Genomic DNA, 22,601 nt, shown 5'->3' with positions numbered 1-22,601 from the left:
TTTTGCCCACATTTCCATATATAAAACTCTAAAAAAAAGCGTAATATGAAAAGGCACGAAAATATTAGGAGAATGTGACCTACGCATTTCGGAGATTCGCTGCCGAGATAGGCGCGCGGAGGGAATAATAGTTTTTTTTTCAAATATTCACCATAAATCTGAGATATTGTTCTAGAGACTTGCAATTTGTTTTACAGTGAAGATAAATGATTGAATATTACTAGACTCTAAGTAATTTGCTTACCCAAAAAAAACCAATATTATAATATATATATATATATATATATATATATATATCAATATATATATATATATATATATATATATATATATATATATATATATATATATATGCAGAAGCCAGGTACTATGTCGTACCTCTAAGTAAATGGGGATACAATCCACAATGAAGTAAATTCCTCTTGTAGTTTAAAATATATATTACTTGTATAGGATTAAAGCTTTCGACCATCAACTGTGGTCTTGTTCACTAAAGTGTGATATGTCACCTCAAGGAACTGACAAGAAAGAGCACAAGCATTTGAAAAAACAACGGTTAGGAAACAAGCTAGTTCATATATTATATATACTATAATATATATATTATATATATATATATATATATTATATATAGTATATTTTTTTTTTTATACGTAAAATATATATATTACATTCTTCGATTATGGTACCAATTACATAAATAAAAGGAATGCATGTGACAACTTCTCTTTTCGCATACAATGAAATGTGTTATTATTATTTTATCATGCATAGATACGGATATAAAAATTGTTAAAAATAATAAATATAAAAATAATATAAAATAAATGCAGAATACTCACTCGTAATCCTGACTCTTCGGTTCTATTCTTGTTTTCTCCCTCCTCCAGTTGAAGAGTCTTGCATTTTTTTCCACTCGACATGACGAGGTACAGGTGGAGGAGGGAGATGCGCGCCCTTACTGCTGATGGACCCTGGCGGCCCCATGCGCCCTCCGCTGTCGGTTTAGGGGCGCGCTCCAATAATGACTGACCTTAGTGTGGTATTTTCGGTCACACTCCCCTATCCTGTAAAGAGCAACTTTGCAGAGACGACACAAGAACCGGGTGTCTCTCCTTCTGCCATTCATATAGCACACCTGGCACCGTTTCTGCCTTAGTCCTTGTAAGGCCTCCAGTATGTGATCCCCTGGCTGCAGCCGACACACAGGGTCCACTACCTGACGAGAAGCGGTGATGGCGGCCGGGGCCGCAGCAAGAGGGGCGTCGTCAGCAGGGCGGTCGCAGCAGGGGCGCGGCGTCAGCAGGGGGAGGGGGCGCAGCAGGGGCGCGTCAGCAGGGGGCGGCGGCAGGCAGGGGCGGCTGCAGGTCGACCGAAGTTGGCCCTCCTATCTGCCCTTCCGCTAGGGGCAGATCTGCCAGCTCGGGGCGAGCAAGGGGTCAGTTATCGGAAGGCCACTCATCGGGATCGAAGTAGATGAGGGCATTCCCGGCTTCCTCTAGGCAAACTGTAGAAGTGGGGTCAAAAAACTCCTCGGGAAGGATTGTCACCGCGTGGTACCCACAGTACAGTATGTAGGCTTTTTATGGAGGGCCAACTGAAGGAGGGTTATTTGAGGAGCTTCGGTGTCCACCTTCTGGTTCTCCTGGCGAAGGGATAATACTGGATGAGCTGATCAAAGAGATCAACTCCTCCCATGTGCCTGTTGTAGTGCCCAATGACGGTAGGCCGCTCGATACAAAACTCCTCAAACACAACTCGGACCTGTCGACATGTCTTCTTCCCCTGTACGATCTCTTCTTGGATGGGGTTCATGACTCGTTGTAATCATGGGACAAGTCGGACACCCTTCCAACAGATGACGAAGACAGCGCCCTTCCGCCGCCACTCTGTCTCTCCTCTTGCCAGGTGTTGTGGATGACTAGCGAACCTCTTGAGGACATTCGGGGTCCCACGCACAACCGAAGGGTACCACTGACGTGAACACCTGCTTCATACAGATCCTGGGCCAGGGATACCGAGTTATAATAATTATCCATAAACAGGTGATATCCCTGGTTACGGAAACGTCCTACAAGATTGAATACAGTGTCACGCAGCGTGGAGAAGACCCCGGAATACACTGAAAAGTCCACAACGTATCCATGTTGGCCTCGGTAATAAGAAAGAATTTCACACCATATTTCTTCGGCTTCTGGGGTTTATACACTTTTATACTAAGACGTCCTTTGTAAGGCATCATCCCCTCATCCAAAGACAGGCTCTTTCCAGGAATCACGAGCCTTTCTACACCGATCACGGATATAATCCAACACTGGTGCGCACTAAAATGAGGCGATCACTGTTATTCCGGGGTATGGCCCTTCGGTTGAAGGCGTTGAAGTACCTGTCCAAACGCCAGGAAATTATCACGGGACATAACGCCAGGCACATTAGGCATACATAAAAAATAATTCCTCCTCCAATAGTGCTGACGTCGGAAGCAGGTGTCATACCAAAATAAATGTGCAGCAAAAAATGCACCATGTCAATGAGGTTGCAACCCCGCCAGTAATACGACAAGGTCGTCCTCAGCTCATACCGGCAGTACCAAGCGTAGTCCACCGTCTCGTGTGCCAGGTATTCCAGCAATTCCCGCGTAAGGAAAAGCTGGATGAACCCCAAAACAGTCAGGGGTACTGGTACGGTGAGCCCAGTGAGCCCAGGGGTTTGCGGGAAGGGGTGCATGTTAGGATGGGTTGGTCCTCCGTCACCCTCGTCACTCTCCACGACCGACCTTCACCTTGGCTGGCGCGACGAGCCGACCTTCTACGTTGCCCGTGTGCGCGGCACGGGTGCTGGGCACGATATTGCACTCTACCCTCCCCCGTTGGCCCATCACCCTCACTTAGGCCTTCACTTTCTGTATCGTCCTCTGCGATAAAACTTGACCCCATATCCCCATCCTCCCCCTCCTCAGATTCCCCCTCGTAAGCACTGAACCCACTGAATTCGAGCTCACTTTCGGGATGTGAGCCTCGAACGGACATTGGGGGCATATATTCATCCTCACTTTCATCGGGACTGATGTCCTCATCACTCGATGACCATCCGCCATCAAAATGAGGACTTGCGACATGTTCCCGATCAAGCTCCGATAGATATTCATCTATGTCCCTTGGTTGGAGGCCTCCCAAATGCCTACGAATGCCCCTAAGGACGCCCAAATGCTTCCTAGGGGTAACCAAAGGCATACGCTGTTTCCTGAACACTTTCAGCCACACTTGGCCGCACAGAACGGCCTTGAGGCGCGGGTCATGCTGGTGCTTGGCCCCCTCGCCAGCATCCAGGTCCAAAACTTGCCTTACACCGATCCCTTCCGACGGGTAAAACGCGCCTTTCGGGGTTCACACGTCGTTGAGACATCTATGAATGTCCTGTAGCAACACAAATGCTCAAAGTCTCGCACGAGTCCAGAAAAACACGCTTTTGACGAAAGATCGCTCTCGGATGATGCGCTACTGATGCTGGCTGGAGCGAGAAGAAGGGATATCACGCATGCGCACTTGGGTCATGCTCAAAACAAAACAAGGCCTTGATCCGTGAACTCCCAGCATCCCCCAAAGCGCGTGATTCAAAAGTTTTAGGCTGGTAGGCCTATAAGTATTTTTCCGCGAATTTTAAAAAAAATCTTTTGTATGTCGACGTAAAATACGTCCAGTCGGCACCCGAGAGACAAAAAATGTCGACGTAAAATACGTCCAGTCGGCGTAAGAGGGTTAATCAAGGGTTGCTCTTTGACGGCTACAGGGTGTAACACGAGTGTATGCACATATTTTGTGGAATGAAAGATAAAGTTTCTTTAAACAGAAAATATTTTATAAACATGCATTTTAAGGCCTCCGTTGTCGGTGCGGGCAATTTGAAAATAACCGTTATCATTAGTGATGCTTTCATGAGATGGAGTTCGCAGTAAGAAGTCGGATCTAGCCGCCTGAGATGTAAAAGAGAGCGGAGGTGGCGTATAGGAGTGATGGAAGGATTAGGCCGATGTTAATAAAGTATCTCCCAATAAAATGTATTCTTTAGGTTTTGAAGAAAAAAAATGCATGCATCATTGAAACTGTTTCCCTCCCTATCCATGGTATTCACTGGCCACGATAAAAAACAAAACAAAAAGAGTAAGCCTAACTGAATCTCTCATCCATCAAGGGTAAGTTTGCTTATTCATTCTACTCATTCATCAGACAACTATCAAAGACTTCAAGTGTAGATTTAAAAATCTCTTCCTCTCCATCTAAAGTATTCATCAGACACCAATCATAAGCGTAGAGCTAGTTATGATTCCTGGTTCAGCAATGTCGTGACGAGGCACTAGAATTCAAAGTTCACAAATGAATGTTGCTCAGCAACATTTACACTACTGTATTGTCTTGCTCTCATGTGGTGCTTCGAGGTATTCCACCTCTAGGCCCATGTTCTAAATTTTGCCGTTCTTTAAACAATTTTATTCATCTATGTATGATTCTCCCCGGTTTATTAAGCTTTCTTGATATCTCTCCGACAGGAACTTGCACCGAATGCAGTGCAATAATTCTCTCGCTCATCGAGGGATGTTTCTTAGACCGATAAATGACACATTGACATTAGATTCCCGTGCACATAACATCAAAAGCAATAGAGTGAGGTCGCCTGGTTCACACTGTTAAGATATTTTTTTTTCTTTTTTTTTTAAATTTGATAGCATTTTGTGAGATTCCAATGTTTTCTGTAAAATTTAACAAATGGAATAGTTCAACTACATTCAACTTAATATTGAAATGATAATTTAAGGACTATGTTTATGCGATACTACTAGTGATAGGTGTCTCCTATCTATTTGGTAATGTATATCTATGGTTGTGATATGACGTTTTTTATCACTTTGTTTCGTTCACGTCAATTTTGCTATATGGAAAATAGTTTTACACAATAACATAACACAATGTTCTAAAGATATCAGTGACTGCTTTTAACGTCATTACACATGACTTCTTCCATCTTTGAAAAGAAAAATAGATAAATAAGGCATGAATCGTGCGTCAGGTAGGTGAACGAAAAATTATGAAACTCTGCCACGAGTTTTTTGGCCTACAGTACCACAGTATGTTTGGGAGAATGCAATGAGTGAATGGTTGGGTGTTAATAAGTATGAGCCGAGCGTCAGTGAACAAATGGGTCTGAGAGATCGACAGTTAGTGTTGGTAGAGTATGGAAGAAAGCGGAAGAGTGTGGAATGGAAGGAGGAAGCTTGAACTGCATGATAAGGGTGTTACTGTTAGAGTACAAATGGTGTGTAATACAGATGACTTTGAGGGTATGAATGATACTTATAGTGTATGTGGGTTTGAATTGACAGGGATAAGTGAGATTTCAGTGGGAAGGGAACCGAGTGGTAAAGAAGTGGTTGGTAGTATGGATGAAGCTTTGCAAGAGTTTGACAGAAGTATGGATGAACTGAGTGGTTTGGCTGCAGAAATAAGGGAGATATTGGGACAAGACCTAGAAGGTGTAGATGAGGTAGTGGATGAGATTTGGGAAGATAGTAGTGAGGGAGATAATGGGAATCTGAATGAAAGTGGCTTGGAAGAAGTGAATAGAGATGTAACAGAGAAATTGTATGAAGGTTCTCAAACAAGATCCAGGGGGTCTGCATGCGAGCATCCTTAGGTGTTGCAAAATCACAATTTTTGCAAGTAAATTGCATTTTTCCTATTTATACAAACCTGCGGTCCTTTACATAGGGATTACTTACAGCGTAGCTGGAATTGCGGCCGTTGAATCTCGAACAAGGTGATTAAGCAGTAACTACCGTGTGGCAGGCAGGTAGGCTAGCCTGCCCGGATGTAAACACTCCACTTTGCCTATGGCCCAGGTACAGATTGAGGGGTGACATGAGGTGGGCATTTATGTGAAGAACTTCAGGTTTGTATAGTTAGGAAAAATACAATTTACTTGCAAAAATTGTGATTTGTTCCTACACGATATACAAACCCTCGGTCCTTTACATAGGGAAGACTCACTGATTGGTGGGAGGAATCTGAGTGAGCCTCTAGAACTGACTGGAGTTATGCACACCTAGGCTACTCCTCCTGGTTGTAAGAACGAGGAGGAGTGCCCTGCTGCCTCTGACAACTTGATCGGAGTACAAGAGCTGCATGATCAAGAGTCAGACTTCAGGACCTTTTCGAAATGAGTGAGGAATCGTGACTCATCCGAAAAAGGGCTGTGAAGAATATTTGGTGTCGGAGACATTAATGCAAAGTTCTGGGAAAAGTTTGTATTATTGTCAGTCTCCTTCCTCCCCTTGCTAGAGAAAGGAGTGGGAATGCTTCTATGATTCTGATAAGAAACATAAAAAGAATGCTTATATATAAGCTTACCGCATCAATCGTCCGACCAGTCAGTGTGAGTTCGAGTCCTATCCTCAACCCGAAGGAAGAGGAGCGGGAGGACTAGGTGTGGAAGGGGGAGGGAGCCAGTCACTCTCGCATCCTTCTTACCTCTACAACTGCACACCATAGACGAGATGCAACTTGTCCTCTTGAAGGAGCTGGGTAAACAAACACATCTTGCAAACATCCACCACTAGTCCAGGGAAATGAGGTTCCAAGGACCTGTGGGCAGTCCCGAAGGGAAAGAAAGATATGGTCGCAATAACCTATCCATCTTCCTGTCCGCCATATTCTTCGGAGTGATGGCCAGTACCCATCCACTGGTCTATTCCACTGCAGCAAAGTCTCTTACGGTCTCGTCGTCTCCGCAGTGGATAAAGACACCGACACTCCATGGTGGGCGTCGATACTTATGGGTACCGGAACATGCCAGTAGGAAAAAGTAATGACTGATCTGGATAAACCGATACAAAGTCACAGCGTAGCTCGTGACGGTCTTGGACGCTTCAACAGCTGCTGACTGACTGCGTTTGTTTGCGTGAGGCGAGCAGTCATGCATCCGAGACGTAGTCACGTGACACTCGCCTTTTGATGGGTTATGCCGAGAAACCATACAAATCATCTATCTTGTTGCCACCGATGCTAGGAGGCGAGATGATGATTCTCTCAAGGGACGTGCCCATCAGACGAAAGTCAATTGCCTTCTAGAGACCGAGGTCCCTGATGGCTAGACAGAAGTTCTCATAGTAGTTGAATCTCAAATAAGGAGAAAAAATACTATGTGCTGTTGAATACGAAGGTAATTAGGTGAATGCAGACCTATGTCTTCACAGCTGAATCGAGAGAAGTTAACTCTCAAGATTCTGAACGTAGAAAAGTCCCGCTGATGACACCAACACGTGAAGACGGCTTTAATCCCTGTTGTTTTACAGAGGACTGAAAACGCTAAACTGCTACTTCATTGCTGTTCGGTGAGAAGTCGGAGTTGCAATGAAAGTGGAGCGTTTTTCAGTAATGAAAAGACAGGGATTGTACTGCCTGAAGAACCGCTTCTCATGGGCTGGATCAGGGAGGACATTTATATACTTGGAAGTACAGCTGGCAGGGCAGGGAACAGGCGATGTCTTCCGTTATTCATCTACAATTCGGGGTGGACAAAGAATAATTGCACACCTACGAATACAAGATGTATTTAGAAGACAAACTCAGATGTCTGTAAGAAATCATTCCGCGTCATCGCAGCAGCAGGTGCGATGCAGCGGAAGACTAGGCTACAGACTTCTGTTACCGTGTGGTAAACAGAAAGATGATAACGAGTCTAGTGAGATATCTCTGCCTGAAAATTCTTGCAACGGCAAAAGGTGATGCAGTAGAAATGGTCATACACGTATGCGAGAATTCCAGCCAACCAGAGATTTAAGTCTGTGATTGCCGGGCAGAGATTCGGTTCGGTAGTCAATCATCGCAGAGGACGAGAGACAATATCCGACTGCACTATCTCGGAGAGCCAGCCGCTACTGGGCTGCGGCAGGCAGGGCTGGCAGGCAGCCCATACACTGGTAGCTCTCGCTCACTCGTCATCCTGAGTTGCCAGGAATCCATTCCAAGAAGGAATGCATTCGGCTAGAACCATCGAGCACAAGAAAATACGCTCGAACGTCGGCATTTTAACCGAAACGGATTTTGGTGAATGCAAACGCTGTGGTATTGTTGTTGTAACAATACCACAAGTATCTCAAAATTGAAACTGGTAACTCTTGGGAGGCTTGCACGGCAGTCCCGAGTTGTAGTTCAATTAAGAAGATACTATTCGTCTCGGTCACAACCCACAGAGTTAACCACGGTATGTGCCTACACCTCGGACAAATCAACTGATAACAGAAGCATGTCGCGAGGGCAATATACATAGTATATTTGTAGGTTCCTGTACATAGACCTCCAGTCTAAATTCTCTTCTATTTGAGGAGCAAGAATGAGGCTGGAAGCCGACCCCCTTCATTCTCTAATGAAGGGAGCGAAGGTGAAGTTTTCCCGAAGGAAGACATCTACGGTGAGCACAGGATACCGAAGACGGTAGTGGCCGCCTACTGAGGCGACAGACCGTCAGGTCCATCCAGGCTGAGCCCCTCCTGAGATATTTTTCCTTCAGCAGCAGTACTTCCTTCGAACGCTAGAAATTTCAGGAATTCGAGCGTTCGTCGAGATTCCCAATTATCATAGTAACAGTTACCTGAGATTCTCGTCTCGCCCACTTTGGACCGTGGTTTTGCCCAAGTATTTGCAGATCGTAGAAGACCAAAACACTTGGAGGGTGTTAGAAACTCCGAAGAATTTTAAGCGCTCGGCAACTCCCCCCCGGGCCCCAATTTCGTCAGACGATCATCGGGGTGGTGGTCCTCCCGATTCCTGTAGAAATTGAGGATTGAGCAAGATCCTTCCCCAATGATGGGGACTTACATCCGGTAGGACCCAAGGGTCCCTCCAGGAACGCAGTCCCCGACACGGAATCCTACGGAGAACGCTTTGCAGGATCCCTCCCCTTTCCGTTGCAGCCATAGAAAAGAGGGAATGATGGAGGAAGATTGGATGCTCTCGCTCGCCTTTCCTGTGGAACTAGCAGTTGAAGAAGTGAGTTACGGGCAGCCATCACCGTGTGGTGATGGCCGCTCAGAGTCTAGGAAAATGTTACCGTCTGGAGGAAACGTTTTCCCGAGGAGGGTTACGAAACTCGTTCTGTAGGCTAAACGTCTGCCGCCACCGTGATCGTCGTCTGGGTGGGGCTGAGCGTGCACCTGACGTGAAAGAGCCGATACCGTCCTTCGACGCGTCCCAGTCCTTGTCGAGGTCGAAACCTCTCAAGAGGACTGAAGGGGGAGCCCACCCCGGTCTCTGCATGCGTGGTCCAGCAGGACCACCACGTGAACAGCAGTAATGGTCACTCCAAGAGTCTAGGAAGCGTCATCGTCCTCCTTGAGCGAGGATCTGTTTGTCCCAAGACCGAACCAGGCTCGTGGCCAGACCGTAAGAAGTGCATTCCTCACAGTCACTCCTGTTTGCCTAGTTCCTCCCGGTGTAGCCCAAGGAGGTTGAAGGGACAGGTGAGGGAGACCTGACGCACCTACCCTGCCTACTAGCAGAACCAGTAGGCTGGGAGGACTGTAAGCGATCGCCAACCCATGGTGGTGATCCAGCTGTAGGTCTGGACCAGTGGTCTCCTTGCGAGAAGCGCTGGACAAAGGACGGAGCATCAAGGGAGCTGCTACGAGCACTCCTACCCTGCCTACCAGCCGAACCGGTAGGCTGGGAGGACTGCAGGCGATTCCCAACCCACGGTGGAGATCGAGCTGCAGGTCTGGACCAGCGGTCTTCATGCGGAGAAGCGCTGCACCAAGGACGGAGCGTTGGTCTCTTGCATCAGGGGAACTGCTCAGAGCGCTCCTCCCCTGCCTACCAGCAGAACCGGTAGGCTGGGAGGACTCCAGGCGATCACCAACCCACGGTTGCGATCGAGCTGCAGGTCTGGACCAGCGGTCTTCTTGCGAAGAGGCGCTGGACCAAGGATGGAGCGTTGGTCTCTTGAGTCAGGGGAGCTGCTACGAGTGCTCCTCCCCTGCCTACCACCAGAACTGGTAGGCTGGGAGGACTACAGGCGATCACCAACCCACGGTGGCGATCAAGCTGCAGGTCTGGACCAGCGGCCTCCTTAAGGAGAAGCGCTGGACTGAGGATGGTAGCGTCGGTCTCGTGCATCAGGGGAGCTGCTAACAGTTGTGCGAGCCGTCCGGTCCTGGTGGGAGCAACGGTCAGGTGACTGGTAGTGTGCACTAACGCAGTAAGAGCGAGCACCGTCCTCTCGACGCGCCCAGGCAAGGCTGGACCAGGTCCAGGTGAGGCTGAACCAGATCCAGCAGAGGCTGGACCCGGTGACCAAGGGGGGGGACCTCTTCCCAGCCTCGCTACGTGAACGGTCTGGTGGGAATGTCACATCAACCCTGGGTACTATGCGATCGCCGGTCTGGCGAGAGTCACCTGAGCGACTCCTACCATCCTTCCTCTCCTTGCCTGGGTCCTGACACAGTGAGCGTACTCAGCAGTCTCGACCTTGGCGAGCAGCCAAGACGGTTCCTGGTCCAGAGGTGGAACCTCTGGAGCTGGGAGCAGAAGTACCGGCGTAACCGGTACCCCTACAGTCCCCGTCTTTTCTTCCCAGGGGAAGGAGAGACGGGCCCCATTCCCAGAGGAGTGGGAGGACCAGGGGAAGACCCACCTGTCTCACCAGAGCGAGACAGACCCTTAGAAGTCTCTGCGAGACTTCTTAGGGTGGGGGCAAGGCCACCTTCTTCTTCTTCAGCTGGGGGGCCTCGGAAGTCGAAGGGGAAGAGGCAGCAGAAGAAGACGACGACACCTTCCTCTTCTTCCTGGGCTTCCTCTTCCCCAGTTTCCTCAGGATAAGTGACAAGTCCTCCATCCAGGACGGAGTTGGGGCAGTTGCGGTAGCAACATGGCCCAACTGCACCTGTCCGAAGGAACCTGCGGGAGCAGCAGTGGAGAGAACGCTTCTCCGAGAAGGTTACAAAACTCTTATCTGGCAGGCGAAGATACTGCCACCACTGAGAATGGTCGGTCGCGCAAACGGGACCGTCATCTGGGTGGGGCTGAGCGTGCACCTAACAGGAGATGGCCGATACCGTCCTCCGACTCTTCCCAGTCGTCGTTGATGCCGAAACCTCTCTGAAAAGAAGAAGAATAATTAAAAGAGGGCTGGATGGGCCGCCTCCACCGGTCTCTGCATGCAGGGACCCGTGGGAACATCACGTCAACCTTGGGTACCAGATGATCGTTGCAAGAGCGAACGCTGGTCTGGCAAGAGTCACCCGAGTGACTTTTACCATCCTTCCGCTCTGTGCTTGGGTCCTGACACGGTGAGCATACTCAGCAGTCTGGACCTTGGCTGCACGGTCTCCCATAAGTGACTGTACACTAGGTAACGCTCCCAAGTGGGCGGCCAAGACGGTTCCCGGTCCGGAGATGGAATCTCCGGAATCGAGAGAGGAGGTCCCAGCGGTGGCCGGTACCTCCATGGTCCCCGTCTGCTTCCTCCCCGAGGAAGGAGAGACGGGCCCCGTTCCCGGAGGAACGGGAGGACCAGCGGAGGACCCACCTGTCTCACCGGAACGAGACAGACCCTTAGAAGTCCCGTAACAAGACTTCTTAGAGGGGGAGAGACCACCTTCTCTTCTACGGCAAAGCCTTAAAAGTTGAAGGGGAGGAGACATGAAAATATGATGGTCTCGAAGAGGAGGATGACGACACTTGGCGTGCTCTCTTCCTCTTCGATTCCTCCAAATTCTGCCAGACTTCTACCATCAGGAGTGGATAAACATCACAGGGCAGCGCGAAAGCTTCGTCCAGTGACATAACTCTGGGGTAGCAGTGATAAATGAATATGATTATCAGCATGGGATCCGTAGGCACACACTCGAAGATCAGTATCACAGCATGCTGCGAGTCACAGGTACAATTCCAAGGTTAGGATAACCAATACGAAGAGCTATCCAACCAATACTGCTGTAAACACCATCACCACTGTAGTCGGTAAAAAAGGAGAAAAAATGATTAAAGTAATAAGAATACTCCTCACGCAAGCAAGGGTACTGCCCTCCAAAGTGATAGGAGATCCCCCAAACATCAACACTAATGCCCCTTCTATCTTCATCCTCTCATTTACTAGACGAAGGTAAAAGAAGAGAATTACCATAAAAACAAAACAAGGACAGACCTTTGAAGTTCCCGTCGGTAATTTCCAAGCGTAAGTGTAATATTCGGATAAATACATGTTTCATTACAGGATCAATATCACTCACGTTAAATACATGTCTCATCCTTAAATACATATCTCGTCCTCACGATAAAGGGCGAAGAAGGTAATTAATATGTTGGCATACCTTTGCCGCCGACTCTAACACAAGTAAAGAGACGGCTATGAAGGCTATCACAACAAGTGGGTTTGTATATTAATTGAGAAACAAGGACAACCTTTGTTTAATATTAATATCAAACACCATATATACATATTTATTTAAACTAAAAATAAGCCAAAAGGATCCCACCAGGAAAAAATATCAATGACCAGACAGCCAGAGCTCACAAACACACGTCTTCCTCGGAAGACAGCCGAAAGCAAAGTGGAGTGTTTACATCCTGTCAGGCTAGCCTACCCGCCTGCCACACGGTAGTTAATGCCTAACCACCTTGTTCAAGATTCAATGGCCGTAATTCCAGCTACGCCGTAAGTAATCCCTATGTAAAGGACCGAGGGTTTGTATATCGTGTAGGAACAAAGGCAATTTAGTGTGGGTGTTGTGAATGTAAGGAGACGTCAAATGTAACGGGTGAGGCAATATGGATGAGTGATATGGTAGTTACATTTGACAACATCTTTGAGGGTTGCTGTTGAGAGAGAGAGAGAAAAAGAGCGTAAGTTGTGGATGGATGGTTAGCGATGGTTTGCTTGTTGGGCGATCATTTTGGGTTGTCTGCTGGCGTGGTTGCCGGGTCAGTCAGTGAGTCAGTCTGTGATGAGAAATTGAAGAGGACACAGATAAGGCAGAGTCTACTGATGGTCAGTTGTTGATGTGTGATTTGACTGATTTTGATATTGTATAGTTGTTGTGCGTGTGTCTGTCTGGTTGTTGTTGAGCTAAAGTTTGTCTGTTGTATTTGATTTTGTGTTCTGATGTTTGTGAGTTGTTTGTTGGAGACAGTGTTGGTGGTTGCTTGCGTAGTGATTACGTTTTTTTTTTTTTTTTTTAGTTCTTTTATGGTTTTGGTGCTTGTCTGTCTTTGTGTATTGAATTCAGCGGTTGTTGTCTCAACGACTGTATCCAGCAGACGGTACAGCGTCTCGCCCTGAGTGTCTTGAGTCTAAGGTGAGTACATGTGTTTGTGTTTTGTGTTCTGTATCTCGTTAAGCCAATTGTCCTGCTTGTATTAGTAATGTAAAAGGGAAAGTGTGGCTGTGGGAAAATTTGTCAGTCGAAATGATTAATGTAAATGGGGAAGATCTTGTTGCTTGTTTTTGTTTTTTGCTTGTAATTCTGCCACAGCAGCACTGTGCTTGATTAAAAACAAGTTACGTTCGCATCTTGCTGTCAAAGATGACAAGAGTGGCTCTTTCAAAGACTGTGCCAAAGATAGGCTTTTTTGTATTAAAGAAACAGGCCCAACTATCTCACTGAATTAGTCTATACTTGTATTTTAATGCAGTCACACACACTGGCTTCCCTATGAGTAAGTAACAGTTACTAACTAGTTGCGAGGCTTAACAATCTGCATTAGTTTGCAACAATGGAATACAATACCTTCTTAATTCTAATTTGTTAATTTTCTTATGCTAGTGACACTAGTTATGTGCACAGTAATTTCTCCATGAGTAACTAGTTATAAGCTGTATACAGCAGCACTACCTCACTGTCACAGTTATTGGAAAAATGTCTGATTTAGTTCTGTATTATCATTTTTATATACTATTCACACACAGTGACTTACCTGTCAATATTACTAGTTGCAAGTTGCAACTAGCTGAAAGCAGCATAGTTCACTGCCACAGTGATCAAAAACTGTCTGATATAGTTCTGCTTTAGTACGTAAATGTATTGCATGCTAGTAGCCAGTCACAGTGTTTCCCTGTGACGTACTAGTTACCAATCAACGCTACCTCATAGTGACACTCATTAATACAAAATTTAGTCTGCTCCACATATATAACACAATTTAAACTTAATAAACTAAGTAAAAAAAACACGCATTTCCTTTCACCCTTCCTGATGCTGCATTGTCGGTAGGGGCACATGGCCAATTCTGAACGACTCAGTTTAAAGGGTACATAAGATTAAAAAGGTTGAGAACCCCTGATTAGATTATTGTACTTCACTTCAGATTTCAGTATTATTTCCAAGAAATGTGAGTATGCCTTCATAGACAATAGCTGGAGCCACTAAATGCATACCTGCTACATAAAATCAAAAAAACAATTTAAAAATTCATCACAATGAAGGAGAACCAACGCTGTTTCTGCGGTAAGTTTCTATACATGACCCTCAAATAAGTCTTGTTCTATGTCGTTATGTGGGATATGGGACTTGTAAATCCTACATTCTGTGCAACCATTATCAACTCATGAGAAGAATGAATACATACTCACGTAAGCACATGGATGCAACGAAGAAAGTGAATAGCAAAAGTACTGCAAAGATGCACCGAGACCAATCTTTTCCAAGAGCAGTTTGTACAAGATCCTTGGGGATTCTGTATACATCCCTCATTTGCAACCCCACCGACATATCTGTCAAAGGAATATCAAGCTGAAATTAACAGAATTATAATTTTTAGAAGTTTTAAGCATCTATCTATATATATATATATATATATATATATATATATATATATATATATATATATATATATATATATATATATAGATATAATATATATATAATATTATATATATTAATATATATATATATATATATATCTATTAGATATATTTTTTAGTATATCGGGGCCTCATATAAACCGAATACGTAAACGGAAAATATTATATGGAAATGCAAGGTAACTGGATTTTAACTTACCTTAAAAAAGGAGGGTTTTGATATTATTATTCTTAGAGCAAGAGGTCGCCAGAAAACTCAGCTAATTACTTTACATACATTTATTTACAAGAGACCATTGAAATGGCCTGAGAAAGAGTAAATGCAGCTTATCCGCACGGGGACCAATATAATCTCTCACAAGGGGATAGCTGGCTAAAATGAGATTCACGTAAATGCTGGCTTTCACAATTATTCACATTATCTTGCGGTAATGCAGCACTTGCGGCCGCGAAGACTTGGACACGTGACTCGGTAAATCTGGAAGAAATCCCAGATTAGACACAAAATAATTAGAGATTTCTTGCACAAGTTACAGTTACTCACTTTGTCTAACACACTGGGGAGGAACTCTTAGTGTTAAATGAAACATTCAATGACTTCATTTGTCTGGGATGATCACAAAAGGGAGGCATGTGGCCACGAGGCAGTGAAAGGAACAAAGGAATGTTCATTTGAGCATTAGGAGTTTGAATTGGGAAATGAAATTCAGTACTGGATTCGAAATGAAAGAACTGGCAATATGACTGATTCACAAGACATAGATGGATGCATTATTGCAAGTGGACCTTTGTAGGGGAACTGGCATCCACTTTGTCTGAGGTCTGGGCGCACCAGTTGCGCCCTGGTAGGCCTAATGGAAGGCTGGTTGGGCAGGACGTGTGTCCTGGGTTACTGACTGGAGCCGACTGAGAGCGATTGCAGATGTCCTTCATGGGGGATGGGTTCAGCTTATCCCCCCAAGAGCAGGGTATCCTGGAAACAGAACATACGGCCAGCAAAGGGTTCACAGGAAAAAGGAGCTTAGACGTAGGCCTAATAAGTACCTAGCTAGCTACACACTCCCCTTTGGGATACGTCCCTAAGGCTGACAAGAGTCTTTATTCCCCCTCTATAACAGGAAATTCCTATCTCTGGCTGGCGTTTTAACTAAAAGCTGGGTAGATGAGGAGATCAATAAATGTAACAATATATATGTATATATATATATAATATATATATAATATATATAAATATATATATATATTGACTGGTAAAAATGTTCTGTAACAACAGAATTCCATCTAATAAAAGGAGCCCATAAAAACACAAAATGTAGAGAGAAAAAAGTACTATATTTCAGAGACTGCTGTCTCTCTCTTCAGGATATACCTGAAGAGAGAGACAGCAGTCTCTGAAATATAGTACTTTTTTCTCTCTACATTTTGGTGTTTTTATGGGCTCCTTTTATTAGATAGATATATATTATAATATTAATTATATATATATAATATATATATATATATATATATATATATAATATATATATTATTATATATATATATATATATATAATATATATATATATATATAATATTATATTATATATTATATATATATATATGTTTTCAATCTTGTGCTAGGTTATGTTCCATACCCCCTCGTGCAAGTCAAATTTTAGTGCAAGTTTGGAACGGTCTCTATAAATGCTAATAAATGCTTATTTCTAGAGTTAGAACACTAAATATGACTGATCCTGCTCCCAAAGTATTAAGCTTGCTCCCCAAGTATTAAGCTAACTTTTAAATGAAATTAAAAGTTACTGTAATTTCATTTAAAAGTTAGATTAATACATTACCCTGAAAAAAGAAATAAATGGCTGGTAAAAATATAGGTGTGTGTGAAGATTACATAGTACTATTTCTCTCTTCTTTTCCCCTTCAACCAATCTATTTTTAGAAGTCTTCTCAACCTTGTTTTTAAGAAATTCTTTATTCTGTCTTTTTCTCCGTTCTGAAATTCCTTTTCATGAATAAACAGTGCTTTTTATTTGGACTTAAACAACTCTTAGTTATGTGTCTACGTTTTAGAATGAAGCATTTAAAGTTCTAGATGGTGAAAGTAAAATTAGATCAATTTATAATTATCTACCGCTAACTAGTATGAGAGAGAGAAAGAATCCCATGACCTGCTAATTGCGACACTCCCCCCTACCTGTCACACTAAACTGACACATTTGACATCTTTGGCTTCGAGCTTCTCTTTGAGTTAAACAGAAGATAAAGGAAAGGATATTTTGTTTCTTTAAAATACTCACATATGAATTTTGTAATTACAGTTATATATTATCATTATTATTTAATCTCATTAATCTCATTAACATTTGAAAATATTAATAAACATATACATGTACCATTAGAATTCTCTCACCTCAGTAAAAAGAGAGAGAGAGAGAGAATTATAATTTTCATTATCTGTTATGTAATTGACAAAAAATCTTGAAATTTATAAATTACATAAAAAATTAAACAATCACTTTTCCAGGGTTTCTTGAGGATTTGCAAATGTTTGCGTGTCTATGGTAACTCGCGTATAACTCGCATATGATAATCAGTTAGGTTCCAATGAAAAGTTTATGCTACTGTATATATGTATGTATGTATGTATGTATGTATGTGTGTGTGTGTATTATATATATTATATATATATATATATATATATTATATATATATTTTAATATATATCTATATATATATCATATAATATATATATATATATATATATATATATATATATATATATATATAATATATATATATATATATATATATATATATATATATATATATATATCTTAAGGGGCTGGGTTAGATGTGAATGTGATATATTTTAAAATAAATGGGGTTGTTACCTTAGCTCTTGCTGGTTAGACAGATGCAAAACAGTGAATTCCTCAAGGTGCTGACATGAGACACAAATCGAAAACACGGGAACGAAATAGCGAGCGCATCCCAGAGATATGAGGTAAACCACAAAGAAAGGTTACTTTAGATAATTTCAGGTCACCGAGTACGTGCACTAGGCGATCGTGTACATGGGAATAGACTAGCGTGCGTACGTTCGTATGTTCAGTAACATGCGTGTATCCGTACGTCTGTTGGTGGGCATACATACGTATGATGGTTGGAACAAGCGAATGAGATGTAATCTCTAGTATGAGGATTAAGGCACATTACCCGATATTGATTGTGTGTGTGGAAACATGCCGTAGAGGAAAGGGTTTGGAGATCCATCAGAAAAGGTAAAGTGAAAGACTTTGAAAAGTTAACACCTTTTATGTAGTGTCACTGAGTTCAGTTTCTAGAGAAAAGGAAGTGTGATGCGGCACTCATTTATTGACGAACTTTAACATTTTATTGTTTGATAATTATATTCTCATTTTCTGATGGATTCGAAGTCACCATTTAAAAAATGGATTCTCTATACTTGTGTTGACTTTTATTGATATAGACTATGAATAGTAGGACAGAAATAGATAAAAGGGGTACTTCCTTAAATATGATTTTGGGAAGAGTAATGGTAGTTTAACGATTTTTGGTATGATCTTTAACTCATTTTATTCCATTTTCATGAGATTCAGCGCTTCTGTGAGGTGGTGTCATGATGAAGTCATTTGCGGAAAAATCACAATTTTTGAAAGTAAATTGTATTTTTCTTAACTATACAAACCTGAGGTCATTTACATAACAAATTACTTTCAGCGTAGGCTGGAATACAACCATTAAATACTTGACCAAGGTGGTTAGGCAGTAACTACCATCTGGTAGGCGGGTAGGCCTGCCTGCCCAGATGTAAACACTCCACTTTGCCTTTTGGCCCAGGTTTCAGATTGAGGGGTGGCATGAGGTGGGCATTAATGTAAAGGACCTCAGGTTTGTATAGTTAGGAAAAATACAATTGACTTTCAAAAATTGTGATTTGTTCCTACATGATATACAAACCCTTGGTCCTTTACATAAGGAAGACTCACTGATTGGTGGGAGGAATGTCAGTGAGCCTCTATAACACTTGGGCTATTCCTCCTGGTCGTAAGAGTGAGGAGGAGTGCCCTGCCTCTGACAACTTGATCAGAGCCAGACTTCTGGGTCTTTTTCAAATGAGTGAGGAATCATAACTCATCAGAAAAGGGGTCGGAAGAATATTTAGAGTTGGAGGCATTAATGCAAAGTTCTGGGAATGGTTTGCATTATTGCCAGTCTCCTTCCTCCCCTTGCTAGAGAAAGGAGCAGGATTGCTTCTATGATTCTGATAAGAAAAATAGAAAGGAAGCTCTATGTGTAAGCTTACCGCATCAATCGCCCAACCAGCTAGTGTAAGTTTGAGTCCTATCCTCAACCTGAAAGAAGAGGAGTCGAAGGATGATGAGGGGAATGTGGAGAGGCCAGTCACTCTTGCATCCTTCCTACCTTTAGAACCGCACACCATAGGCAAGATGCAACTCGTCCTCTTGAAGGAGCCGGGTAAGCAAACACAACCTGTGAACATCCACCAAAGGTCCAAGTCCAAGGAAAAGAGGTTTCAAGGACCTGTGGGCAGACCCGAAGGAAGAAAGATCTAAATATGGTTGCGATGATTACCTCATCTATCTTACGGTCCGACATATTCTTGGAGTGATGAAACGTACCCAGCCACTTAACGTATCCACGTAAGACTCAGAGAAAGACAGGTCGTTGGACACTTTTGCAATGGCAGTCTGCAGTGGATAAAGACATCGATACTCAATGTAGGGCGTCACTCCTTCATAGGTACAGCAACACACCAATAGGGCAAAATAATGACTGATCTGGATCAACCAATACAAAGTCCACAGCTCAGGAGATCATGAAGGACTTGGACTTGTCAACAGTTGCCAACTGATTGCACTGCTGCGCATCCAAGGCGTAGTCACAACGTGAAACCCGCCAAAGGTTATGCTGAGAACAATCATACAAATCATCTATTGTGTTCACCAACGATGTTGAGAGACGATATGATGATTCTCGCGAGGCATGTGCATATTAGACGAGAGTCAAGTGCCTTCTAGAGACCGAGGTCCCTGTGATGGAAAGACGAATTTCTCATCATTAGTTGAATCTCAACCAAGGAGAAACAATACTATATTACTAGTGAATGACTAAGGTGAATGTGAACCTACGTCTTCACAGATGAATCAAGAGAAGTAAACTCTCAAGATTCTGATCATAGAAAAAGTCCCGTCAATGACACCAACCAGTAAAGACGGCTTTAATCCCTGTTTTTTTACAGAGGACTGAAAAAGTTATTCCACTACCTATTTCATTGCTGCTTGGCAAGAAAGTCAGAGCTTGCAATGAAGGCAGAAAGTCTTTCAGTAATGAAAACACAGGGATTGTACTGCCTGAAGAACTGCTTCTTGTGGGTGGGATCAGGGAGGAAGTTTCTATTTACTTTGGAAGCAGAGCTACTTGGGCGGGGAATAGGCAACATCTACCGTTATTAATTTACAGTTTGGGGTGAACAAAGAATAATTGAACACCCTACAAATTAGGAAATGTATATTAGAAGACAAAACTCAAATTGTCTGAAGAAAATCATTCTGCGTCATTGCAGTGGCCAATGGGGCAGGCGCGATGGAGCAGAAAACTAAGCTACAGACTTCTGTTATACCGTGCAGTAAACAGAAAGATGATAACGAGTCTAATGAGATATCTCTCTGTCTGAAAATTCTCGCAACAGCAAATGTGGTGTAGGAGAGATGGGCATTATGCGAGAATTCCGAGCCAACCAGAGACCTAAGTCTATGATTACTGGGCTGAGAGATTCGAATTGGTAGTTAATCCTCGACAAAGGAGAAACAATACCAAACCGAATAGAATCTTGGAGAGCGAGCAGTACATAGGCAGAGCCATATATCACTCGCAAGACTTGTTATACCGAGTTGCCTGGTAGTGCATTCCATGATGGAATGTGTTTGGCTAGAACCATCGAGCACAAAAAAGATACATGAAATGGGAGGGAAGAAAACCTTCTTGTTCTGTGATAATGCAAATGCTGTGGTGTGTTGAGAAACAATACCACTAGTTATCTCAAGGCTCAAAAGGCTGTCCTGAGTTTCAGGTTAATTAAGAGAAGGTAGTATTTGTCTCAGTCACATACCAGAAGAATTAACTTACAGATATATGCCTACTACTTGGACGATGCAACTGATAACAGAAGCATGTCGCGGGATCACCACTACATAGTCATACATGGTAATTGTCAACGAAGACCTATCACCTCTTCCCAGTTAACTGTTCTCCTTCGAGGCAGAGGCTCCAAAAAGAAGAATAAAGAGGGATTCTGTGTCTGTCCTACATGTTTGGACTCAAAGGTCTACTACACGAGGATGGTACTTGACCATTGACCCAGAAGAGTTGCATGCAATTCCAAGCCCTCATAACTCCAAACCAGACTGAGGAGCGAACTCTTCTGTACTGGTAAAGGCTCGTCTCGCTATCCAAGCACTCATAATAGTAAGTGCTCGGGGATCATTAGAATTCATAAGAATTCCCATGCTCGCCGAGAAGACCAGACTCTTGTAAGACAATAATCGGGCGAGCCTTGTCTCACCGTTACTCAGCAATATAGATGGTGCCGAGCACTCGGCGAGCGCCAGTGAAACCCAAAGGATCCAGGCGCTCAGCACGACTCCTGATTATTGTAATATTATCAGGAATCTCCGTTGCTTAAATGTTTGGAAAGGAATTTAATAGCTTAGCGAGACTCCCGATTTTCGTAATAACAGTTACCGGGGATGTCTGTCTCGCCCGAGTGTTTGGAAATTATAGAAAACCATAACACTCTGAGAATGCTAGAAATTTCAAGGAATTGGAGCATTCAGCAAGATTTCTGGGTATTGTAGTAACAATTACCAGGAATTCTCATCTCGCCCGAGTGTTTGCAGATCGTAGAAGACCAAAACACTTAGAGAGTGCTATAAATTCCAAAGAATTTAAGCACTCGGAGAGACTCCTGAATTTCGTCAATCATTGTGGTGGGGGACCTCCTCAACTCCCGTAGAAATCGAGAAGGGACAGGCATAAAAACCAGTCCTAAATCCGAACATTTAAGACTGGAATGTGAGTAAAATTCAACAGAATATACACTTAAGGCTCCCAAAACGCAAGAACCTATAGGGTACTGTGAATTAGAATACGTCCAAAAGACAGAAAAGCCAGGGAGACACAATCTCCAGATTTGACATAAGATCCTTCCTCAATGACGAGGACGTACGTCCAGTAGGACCCTAAGGTCTTTCCAGGAATGTAGCCCCCCAACGCTGAATCCTACGGAGAGCACTCTGCAGGATCCCTCCTATTCACCTCGGACCTCCCAGTGTTGCCATAGGAAGTAGAGGGAATAAGTGAGGAAGACAGGATGCTCTCGCTCGCCTTGCTAGCAGAACTAGCAGGAAAAGCGAGTCACGGGCAGCCATCAACCTGTGGTGATGGCTGCAATGAGAGTCTAGGAAAGCATTATCGTCTGGAGAAATGCTTTCCTGAGGAGGGTTATGAAACTCTTGCATAGCAGGCAAAACATTTCCCACCACCGAGACCGGTCAGTCACGTGAACGTGACTGTTGTCTGTGTGGGGTTGAGTGTGCACCTGACTGGAGAGGGCCGGTGCAGTCCTCCAGTGCATCCAAGACCTTGTTGAGGCCGAAATTTCTCAAAAGGACTGAATGGGGGACCCCTTACCAGTCTCATTGCGTGTACAATCC

At 43.8% G+C, this 22,601-nt stretch overlaps 1 protein-coding gene across 6 annotated transcripts in view; it reads right to left on the bottom strand.

The window, feature by feature from the left end:
• The window catches only part of LOC135201651 (uncharacterized), a 305,425-nt gene that overhangs the window by 103,432 nt on the left and 179,392 nt on the right, over positions 1 to 22,601 (bottom strand). For 4 of the 6 annotated variants that reach the window (XM_064230755.1, XM_064230753.1, XM_064230752.1 and 1 more), the window contains exon 2: positions 14,617 to 14,757. The exons of 1 other annotated variant lie outside the window; for it this stretch is intronic. In XM_064230755.1, the coding sequence (XP_064086825.1) occupies positions 14,617 to 14,757 (141 nt within the window). Of the gene's footprint in view, positions 1 to 14,616; positions 14,758 to 15,046; positions 15,332 to 22,601 lie in introns of those variants that run through there. One more of the 6 variants, XM_064230757.1, reaches the window with a different exon arrangement.

Source organism: Macrobrachium nipponense, chromosome 28, assembly GCF_015104395.2.
Source record: "Macrobrachium nipponense isolate FS-2020 chromosome 28, ASM1510439v2, whole genome shotgun sequence".
Lineage (NCBI taxonomy): Eukaryota > Metazoa > Arthropoda > Malacostraca > Decapoda > Palaemonidae > Macrobrachium > Macrobrachium nipponense.
This window is presented reverse-complemented; position numbering and strand designations above follow the sequence as displayed.